The sequence below is a fragment of the Myotis davidii genome, unplaced genomic scaffold, assembly GCF_000327345.1.
Source record: "Myotis davidii unplaced genomic scaffold, ASM32734v1 scaffold109, whole genome shotgun sequence".
Lineage (NCBI taxonomy): Eukaryota > Metazoa > Chordata > Mammalia > Chiroptera > Vespertilionidae > Myotis > Myotis davidii.
Window position 1 is genome coordinate 250,924 of NW_006300368.1, and position 10,173 is coordinate 261,096.

The 10,173-nt window shown below is 53.6% G+C and overlaps 2 protein-coding genes across 2 annotated transcripts in view; both read right to left on the bottom strand.

The window, feature by feature from the left end:
• SOST (sclerostin) overlaps window positions 1–2,966 on the bottom strand; it is a 6,999-nt gene extending 4,033 nt beyond the window's left edge. Inside the window, exon 1 of the mRNA XM_006776900.2 lies at window positions 2,719–2,966. Coding sequence (XP_006776963.1) covers window positions 2,719–2,938 — 220 coding nt within the window. The 5' untranslated portion in view covers window positions 2,939–2,966. The remainder of the gene's footprint in view (window positions 1–2,718) is intronic.
• Window positions 2,967–6,273: 3,307 nt separating this feature from the next.
• The window catches only part of DUSP3 (dual specificity phosphatase 3), a 7,710-nt gene continuing 3,810 nt past the window's right edge, over window positions 6,274–10,173 (bottom strand). The window contains exon 2 of the mRNA XM_015572550.1: window positions 6,274–9,884. Within this exon, the coding sequence (XP_015428036.1) occupies window positions 9,679–9,884 (206 nt within the window). The 3' untranslated portion in view covers window positions 6,274–9,678. The remainder of the gene's footprint in view (window positions 9,885–10,173) is intronic.

Consider the following 10,173-nt stretch of genomic DNA (forward strand, 5'->3'; position numbering starts at 1 on the left):
CGGAGCACACCAGCTCGGTGACCGGCTTGGCGCTGCGGCAGGGCCCGTCGGTCACGTAGCGGGTGAAGTGCAGCTCCCGGCAGCTGTATTCGGACACGTCTGCGGAGAGAGGCGCACGTGAGGGCGGAGGCCGGCCCGACCACGCCTCCCCGTCTGGCCAGCTCCCTCCACACCATCTCGCCTTTCCCAATCCTGCCTCTCTCCAGACGCTTTTGCCCCTGGACATCTATTATGGGAAGGGCCCTGCTGGTGGAAAGATTTCCCCTAAAACTTTGGAGCCAATTTCTTTCTTTCTTTGCTGCGGTCCAAATGCCAGCTCCATCACGGTGTGATCTTGGGGAAACGACTTCACCTCTCTGTGCTTGCTAGCTGAGGATTCAGTGAGTTAATCCGTTACAAATATAATGCAGGGGACACCACCAAGCACACAGTAAGAGCTGGAAGCGTTGGCTGGCCGGGATGTGTTATTATTTCTCTCCGAGGGGGGCCTCTTTGTTATATTAAGTCACACCCATGCCACGGGGCCCCTGGCCGGCAAGGCTGATACTAGCCGCACAATTTGCATGCCTCCTGCTTCTCCCAAATTCCTTTTCCAGACACTTGGGAGGGGCCTGAGGTGATGGCGAGGAGTAGGGGTTAATTGAAGGTAATAAATCAGGGCAGCTGCGGGGGAGGAGAGGGCTGGAAGGGAGGTGGAGAGGAGGAGAAGTCATTAGACTTGAAAGGAGCCAAAGGCAGCACGTCCAACCCCCTCCTTTTCACGGACAGCACTGAAGCCCAGAGAGGGAAAAGCGCTGGCCCAAAAGGCAGAGCTGGATCTCCTGGCTCCACTTCCCTGGGGCCCAGCACCGCTTGGCTCCTCCGTGGGTGGAAGCCGTGTTCCCAAGCTGGGCTGGCGGGGCAAGGGGGTGCTTTTTACTATAGTTACTTCCCTACCAGAGAGGGATCCAGCTCGGACAGGAAACCTACAGGGTCAGCTGCCACAAACATTGAAGTACCTGCTGGGTACCAGGCACCCTGCTGGGCACACCTCTCGTTTGTGCCATGTGAATGGACACCTGACAGCGGCACAGGCTTGCTTTCTGGGTGGCGGGGAGCTTGTCCTCTGAGGCCTGACTTGGTTCCCTGGAGTCACCTTGATGACGTCTCCTACCGTGGGCTTAAATGGTGGGAGCTTTTTAAATCGCTGGTCCTCCTGTGAGCACCTGTCCACCCCAAGGGTCTCATGGGGACCATTCCATGTGACACCAAGGGATGAAAATAGTCCTAAGACCACAACCAGAGATGGGGGCAGAGAAGGCCAGGCAGCCACCCCCAGGCACGGAGAGCACGCGCAGCAGGGGGATGTGGGCTTGCCTTCCTCCTGTGGCCGGCCTCTTGGTTTCGGGGTTGGCTTGGCTCCCTTGTCCTGCTCCCAGGCTGCAGGGGTGTGTGTGGGGCGGGGGCGGTGGTGGTGGCTTATTTGCCCAGGGAAGGAGGCGTTGGGGCTTTCCAAGAATAGTGCCCCAAAGTCAGGTCCTTCCTCTGCAGAGGGTGACTTTGTTCGGGACAAGTGGCTCCCTTGGGGGCTTGTGGCCTCTCGTGGGAGCCCAGGGAAGTGGACACCTCATTCCTGGGTCCCCTTGCAGCCCAGGGGTTGTGAGGCAGGGAGGGGTGGGATGCAGGAGCCTGGGAAGTGGGCTCCTCTCCCACCTGGGCAATGGCCTGAGGGCAGGGAGGCCCTCACTCTGAAGTGTCAGCCAGCCCCCGCCCCCAGCCATTCCTGCCAGCTGCAGAGCCAGCTGTGCACAGTGCCCCCGCCCTCCAGGCTTCTCTGTGCAGACCTGACCAGGAGCCCAGGGGTACCCTCCACCGGGGCCACTGACTTTTCGCTAGGGTCAGGCTCCCTCCCCAGGAATGGGCAAGGCTGGGTCTGAGGTGGGGACACAGGACGGATGCTGGGCTCAGTAGACACCTGTGTCTGCTCCCTGCACGGAGGATGCTGCTGCTGCCTCCCCTCCAGGGCCTGGGCCCGGCAGCCACCCACACTAGAGGCTGAAACGGTGCCCACACTCCCGTTCAAGGGCCAGCTCACGAGGCAGACCATTCGCAGGGGGAGCTGATGAGGTGCCTCCCTGTCATCCCTTTCCCACTGCTCTGGGGGGATTTGCTCTGGCTTTTGATCCCCACGACCCCACCCATCATCCCCCACCAGGGCTGTTTTGGAATTGAATCAAACTGGGTCCAAATCTCAGTCCTTCTACTCATGACCAGACTACTTAACTTCTGGACCTTCTATTTCTTCACCTTCCAGCTGGGAGTTCACCTCATGGGGCTCCCACGTGGACGATCCTGGGCTATAGCACATGCACAGCCCACAGAGCGCGTCTGGCCTCCAGCAGGAGCCTATAGGTGTGAGGCTCCCTTGCCTTGTCCTGTCCCCAGTGATGCTGGCAGCTGGACTGACTCCTGAACCTCAGGAAGGGGTTCCTTAAACCGTCTCCTTGCCCAGCCTGCCCACCTCCATCCTGCCCCAGGCTCTCTGCCAGCCCCCTGCCAGCCTCAAGTCCCTGCACTGGATTCCAGGGCTCCATTGGCATGCTACCCTTCCCTGCCTCTAGACTGCCCCTCCACCCATTGCCAGCAGCACCTGAGGGTCCACCCCAGCCTTCAAGCATCCCAAAGAGAACTCTCCCCTCAGAGGAGCCCTGTGCCACAAGCGCTCTCTGCCACCCATACCTTTGGTCTCAAAGGGGTGGTGGGGAGGCCGCCCTCCGTTCTCGGCCCGGTTCATGGTCTTGTTGTTCTCCAGCTCTGGCGGGGGCTCTGGGTACTCGCCCAGCTCCGGGATGATTTCCGTGGCATCGTTCTTGAAGGCCGGCCACCCCTGGGCCTCCACCGCACGGAAGGCTGCGTGCACCAGCAGGCAGACGAGACACAGGGCAAGAGAGAGCTGCATGGTGCCAGCTGGAGGAGGGCACCTGGCCTTCCAGTAGCACGGGCTCCAGTCCCCAGCCCAGGCACGTTTGCCTTTTTAAAGCCCCCTCTGCCTCGTGCCAGCCAATGACAGGCTGGGGCAGGGCTGGCCCCACGCTTCCCTCAGCCCAGGGGGAGGGAACAGGGTGTGCTCAGAGCAAGCCCTCTCCAAAGACTTCTCCTCAAGGGCAGCAAACTCCCAAATTGCTGCCGGTGCTCCCGGTGACTCAGAGAGAGGGGGGCACCTCCTCTATGCAGGCGGCGGTGGTTTTCACTTATCAAAATGAGCCCCAGCTCTTCACCTCGACTTCCCTGGGCCCCCCGGGCTTTCTCAAAACAAACTTGGCACCAGCTTAACAAAGGAAACTGCAGTTCTGAGTCCTCCAGAGGGCTGAGCCCAGACATCCCATTTCTCAGGCCGCAGTGAGTGTCCTGGGACCCCTGAGTCAACGGAAACACATTATCTGGAGCCACTGAGGCCATTTAGAGTCATTGTGCTGTCATGGTCTCCAGGTGCAGAGGAATGTGTTTCGAAAGACCAGTAAGATCACTATCAATGGGGGTTTTCAAGCCACAGTCAATGGTGTATTCAATCGAATGAGATGACTTATATAAGTTCAGAAAATCAAAATAACTTTTCTATTACTTTAGCAAGCAAATAATGACAGAAGCCAAGTCGGCAGGGCTAAAATACTAAACAGCCATTTTCCCCCAAGCATGGTGGCTACCATGCTTCACATGGTGCCAGGCACTGTTTGGCCCGGACACTCCCTGTGGCTTGCAGGCTGACGTCCCGAAGGCAGTCATTTCCCCAGCCAGGCTGTGGGCAGGAGTGGAGAACACAAAATCCCTTTTCTTAGCAAAAGCCAAGGCCAACATTTTTAGTGTTGACATTTTTCCTTCCTTGTCTCCCAGCCCATTACATGTTTCAAAACCAGCTTTGAGTCCTCTCTGGGAGATCTTACGGGTGCCTTCCACGGGGCGCACTCCATGAAGCCCTCCCAGGCCCAGCTGGGCCAGCCACGGAGAAACCAAAAGGAATGACTCCCGCAGCCCTGGAGCAGAATGAGGGCCTGGGAGGGGCAGAGGCGGGGAAGGAGGTTCACACCTGAGGTGCAGGAAAAGAAAGGAGCCAGCGGAAGCTTTCATTGCAGATGGATTGAGGAGGCAGCCGCCAGGCCCCGGAGGAGACCGGGAAGAGGGCTGTGGCTCCGGTCCCCTCGGTATTTTCACGGCCATGAATCAGCCTGCCCCACCTGCAGAGCATCTGCAGGGCCTCTGCCACCTGCCTCGACTTGTAAGTCGCCGTGTCCATCTGCGGCCACCGGTCCCTCCTCCTTTCCATCATCCATCACTCAACACATGAAGGCAGCTGGTCTGACAGTTTTACAAGCCAGACAGAAGCCCCTGCAGGAAGGGCCCTCTCTGATACCTGCTTCCTTCGTCTTTCCTTCGGGGCAGACGAAAACAGCTGTGGCCATTGTTGGGGGTGATCTATCTCTCCCAACAGAGCCCTGTGTTGTGAGAAGCTGGTCCTCCGTGCCCCCTCCCCTGTCTCTGACCCTCTAGCTCCTTTCCCCTTGCTCTGGAATGTGAACCGTTAACCCTATTGTGGCCGGACACTGCCTTCTTGTCCTGGATTTGGGAGAGGGCCGTTCTGATGCCCAGAGACCCTGAGCTGGCGGGACTGACGCCGGAGCCCCACCGGCTGTTGGAAGCGGCAGGCCCATCGCATGAACCGGAGACGTGGGGACCGTCCTTGGAACACGTCTGCCACCTGCCGGAGGTGGAAGGAGACGCCAGCTACTGGAGGACGGCGACGGTCCGGATTTTATTTATTTCATTATTTTATTTGAAACTAATGTTGAGAGAGAGAGAGAGAGAGAGAGAGAGAGAGAGAGAGAAGAATCCAGTGGACTTGAATCTCTAAATTATCCCCAAACTTTTGACGTACTCTCTGCCAATGTAGAGCCAGATTGGCTCAGAGACAACCCGGCTATGATGCCATCTGCTGTTTGTTTTAAATCCTCACCGAGGATATTCTTTCCATTTATTTTTACAGAGATTGGGAGGGAGGGCAGGAGGGAGTGAGAGAGAGAGAGAGAGCGAGAGAGAGGAAGATCAATGTGAGAGAGAACATTGATTGGTTGCCTTCCATGTGTGCCCTGCTGGGGATCGAACCTGCACCTTTTCAGGATATGGGACAATGCTCCAACCAACTGAGCCACACTGGCCAGGACACCATCTGCTTTTTTGCTTAACATCAATTCAACTTTATATTGACCCAATCCACAGCTTGTCGCTCAGAGCTAGACAGTGCTGCGGGAGGCAAGCCCCTAGGGTTTTAGCTGACTTCTGTTGTGGGTAGTTTAGGTTCCATCCCATGTTCCCCTGTTCTCGGTACAGGTGCTATGAACATCCTATACAAAGTAATTTTTCAAATTAATCTTTTAATTTTGAGATAATTGTAAATTTACATGCACTTTTAAAGAATAATTTTTCTAGGCTATACCTAATAGTGGCTTCCTCCGAGGGGAGGGATCGAAGGCTTGGGGTAGGAGATTCACTTTTCATTATAAGCCTTTTATATTGTTTGAATTGATTGCTATGTATTCCTTAAAATGTTTTAAAAATTATACTTAAAAAACACTTTTACCAGTTTTACATCTTAGTGCTCTGCCTTAAGATTTTGTGTAAAAATATAAAGGTTATGTTGCCACAGCGGTCTGACAAATAATGAGTTCGCCTAAGTGCCTCTAAGCGAAGACTAGAGAGGCTCTTTTGCTGTCCAGGCTTTGGGACTAAAGGCACCCAACTCTGAGTTGTTTATTCAGAGGAAAAAGGCAGTGCTTATGGCCGGGGAGACCTGCTAATGGCGGGATTTAAAGCATCTGGGGTCGGGGATGTGTTTTCGGACTGTCCATTTGCAGGATAACAAATCCCAAAATGCCACCCAGTCATCTTCACGTGAGGCCACCGTGAGACTGTCACCCCAACCCCTACTTCTTAGAACCATAAATCTTACCTCCCTCATTAGGGGTGGGCCTTTGCACTCAAGAATATTCCAGTCTATTATACCTCAATAAATCTGAATTTTTAAAATGAAATAAATAAAAAGACTTGCTAACACAGGACATTTCTGGTACTGGAAGGCTGTTCAGCAAATATCTGCTTGTCTAAATATAATCAGCATGGAACCTATCACTAGCTCAGGAAGGCCGATTTTTAGATGATTCTTTTTAAAAGTTAGAAAAAGCAAACATAAAAGGTAAGCATAAAAGCAACCAACTGTGATAAGGACCGAAAAGAGACCATTTCTTGGTAATATAAGACATTTATTTTGGTTACAGTATTAGTATTTTAACACTGATTTGTGATATAACAGACATTAAACTTATTTTTAAAAACAAACCATTTAATACCTTCCCCCTTTTCTGTCCAGAAAATTTGTTACTTTCCAATCAGGTTACCCTGAAAGCTGACAGGAGGGAAGGTAAGCTTCCAGCCAATCCGCTCTCTCCGCCGGAGATGGCCTGGCCCCTAGCCCAATCAGAATAAAATCTTGTCTTGGAAGGACCATCATCGTTGGCTCTTCAGTAATACTTGACACCGGTTTTATAACAGGAAATCTCCTGCGAGAAAAGCTTATATCTTTATTATAAGATCAGTGCTTATTCTGATTAAAACATTAGCATCTTAACATTAACTTGTGACACAAAAGGCACCAACATTCATTTTCAAATCATCCCTCGCCATGGGTGGAACGCAGCGCCACCTGGCGGCCACCATATTGACATACCCTCTAACTTTCAGGTGGTGGTCAATTCCAAGTGGGGATTCTTAGAGAACCCTGGTGTCAGAGTCCCCTTGTTTGTAGATGCTGATTTATGCTCTCCAGGTCATTCAGAGTGGCAGGGAAACAGACCGGCCTGTGGCACGTGCACTGCTTTAGGTAGAGGAGACGCTTGCTGCTCTAATTTGGGCGTCTGCTAGTCGAAGAAAGGGATCCGGTCAGGGGAGGGAGCGAGGGCACCCTGACTTCCTAGTCCATCCCTTCCCAGGGGTAAAGCTACCCAGGAACAGCTTCCCCTCAGCGCTGGGCGCGTGTTGACTCTTACACGATAGAATTTGATGTTACTTTACTCAAAGAACTAGGAGCTAAGTCTTGTGAAGTAAATATGGGGCTTCTGAGCCTACAGATGGTCAAGAAATCCCAGTTATCAGCATAAAAGTAGTCCCAAAGTAAAGGCAATAATTCTCCCACTGACTTTTTCCCCTCAGGCCCCCATGAACAGGCCTTCAAGAGCTCCTAAGTCGCTGTGGCTGTCCTGTGGGGGGGCCACTGCCTGGGCCCCATATCCGGAGCCTCTTCCAGAAGTGGGGCACAAAGCTCTGGCTTAGGAATGCTACGTGTTTCCTGGAAGGAGAGTCACACATTCGAACCCAGTCTTTTACTTCCTATTCCTGGACTACGGATGGCTTTGTGCCAACTTTGTCTCAACCTTCACTAGACCTCCCCTGGCACCACAGCTTGAATCGTTCTCTGTCCACAAAGCTAACTGGCCCTTGCCCACATGGGCCGGGTCAAGGGCAGGTGCAGCACACCTGGACATGGTGGTGGTGGGGGTGGGGTAGGGGGGCTCATTTCTTGAGGAGTGTCGTATGAGAGAAAGAATTCAGCTTCAGGAAGCAGCAAGCCTGAAATATTGCATCAATTCTGCCTTAAACTGGGCAACATAGGGGGTCATGTCCTTAATCACCCTGAACCCCAGAACCCCAGCTCCTTTTTTTTTTAAGGTAACCATACATGAAGATCCACCGGCTGGGGTTATTGTGAGGATCAAGTTGGATTAAGTGGGAGGGTTATCTGAAAACTGAGGTACAGAGTTTAGAGGATGGCCATTTCACTTGGGTGGCTCTATCTGGGCAGCCAGCATATCAGGGCTGCTGTGGTCACAGAGGAAAGTGCAGCCCAGGCTGCGCAGTGCTGCCCCTGCTGAGATAGAGACCTTGCCACCTGCGAGTGAGTTCCAAAGGCACGCCTGCTTCTCCTTGTCCTGGCGGAAAGCTCCTGGGCGACTGAGAAAGGCACATTCCACACCTCCACGTGGTAACACCGCCTGGATTTAAGCTTAACACAACTTTAAACATTCAACAAAAGTCCCTGATATTTCACTTCAGGCAAGACTCCTTTGCAAATCTTTGCAAGTGATCCTACCACAAATTCAGGATTCTGGGAGCTTGGTACACCCACCAGAACAATGCCCTACCTATATTTGGTGCTCAAAAAAAACCACAAAACACGTTTAATTCCACAGACTTCTAACAGACACCTAGGTGCTAGGTGTCGGGGGCATGGCTGTTAGGGAACCTGTATACAGCACTGTATCACTTTCCATGACGACAATCATGCAAAGTTCTAACAAGACTGTTGAAGATAAAATCCTATATTCTGACGAACGTGCGCACACGTGTGTGAGCTAGTGCATTCCTAAAAAAAGTTGTTCTTTGTTGTTTGCTTGCTCTACCACCGATAAAGGCTCCATTTGGACGCTCCGTCGAGCTTCATTTCTGCCTGGCTGAGTCATTTTTGCTCCGAAGGGCCAGTGTCTTTTCTGGCACCAAGACCTGTACGTGGGCAGGGTGCGAGCCTGGGACCGTTCACCTCCGTGCCCGTCCGTCCTTTGGCTGTGTTTCTGAGGCGCCCCCCCCCCCCCCCCGCACACACACCCCCATATACACACACACACACACAAACTGTAATTGGCCAACTTCCTCCTCCTGTTCTTAGAATAGCAACCGAGACAAGAAGCAGCTAGCACGAGTGGCTTGGGCTCGCCAACACTATAATTCAGGACAAAACCCTTGTAATTCTCCAAATGGTGGGGTTTTTAAATAGGCTGGTCTTCAACACCCTGTTTTCTAAAAAAGAAAAAGAAACCATGCCCAAGGCATCGCTCTTCTAACAAACCAAGTGACTGAGAGCAGGCCCAGGGAAATATCCCCGTGGATTCGGGCCGCGAGCCTCCCGAGGGTTCGCATTTTAGAAACTGCCGATTCTGGAGAGACCTCCGGGGGGGATCGTTTGCCGCCCGAGGGCCTCTTTGTCTGGCTAGCCATCTTTCATCCGAGGGGAGCCATTCAAATGTGGTCTCTTCGCGGGAACGTCACCCACTAACAACTGACGGCTCCCCCACGCCAGCTTCAGGCTTCACGGAGTGCCTCTGCCTGCAAGCAGGGGATGGGCGGCTGCAAGGAGCCCGGGGAGACAGACCTGGGGGTGAAGGGGCCCCGAGTTTGCATAGTTCCTTTACAAGGCTCGAGGTGCTACAGTCCCCACTCAGGACAGGACCCAGGCGTAAGGAGTCGGGAGGCCAGGAGGGCCCCTGTGAGCGCCGCAGGCCTCACACTTCCACAGACCGGCCCTGGCTCCTCCAGAAGCATGCATGTCGCAGGCCTTCCCCCTCCGCGACCCCACCTCAGGGAGAGGACACCATAAAGGCAGGCACAGGACACACCAGGGAGCAAGACTGTCCCTCAGCAAGCTTCTTTATATGTTCCCCACGGGGAGAGAGGCCCAGGGCGGTGTTGGGACAGATTTGTGGGCAAGTGCCTGGTGATGCTGGGAGCAGGGTACATTGTGTTTCCTAAACGTGGCAACTACGGACACCTCAGCCAGGGCTCCCCCTGTCCAACCTCTGGAGAGGAGGCGGTGGGGGGGCCCTAGAGTTTCAACTTCCCCTCCTTGACTAGTCTGTCATTGAGCTGGCAGAGTTGGGCCAGGAAACCGTCATTGGGGCCGATCTCACGGTTCTGTCTCACGATGCTCAGGGCAGACTTGACATCCATCTTCTGACGCATCATGAGGTATGCGATAACTAGAGTTGGGGAGCGGCTATAACCTTCACGGCAGTGGACCAGCACACGGCCTGTAAGAAAGGGGGTGACACGGTGAGCTGGGACCATCCAATCACACCATGACTCCAGTCAAAATTCTCCCAGCAGATGCACATGACAAGTACAAGGCGAGGCCATTCTGTGCCCACCAGAATAGCTAAAATGAGGAAGACAGAAAACACGAAGCATCCGTGAGGATGCAGAGCAGCCAGAACTCTGACATGTGGCTGGGGAGGGGGTGCAAGTTGGCACATCACTTTGGGAAACGGAGAAGCAGTATCTACTCCAGCGGAACCCATGCAGCCCCGATGGCCCAGCAAT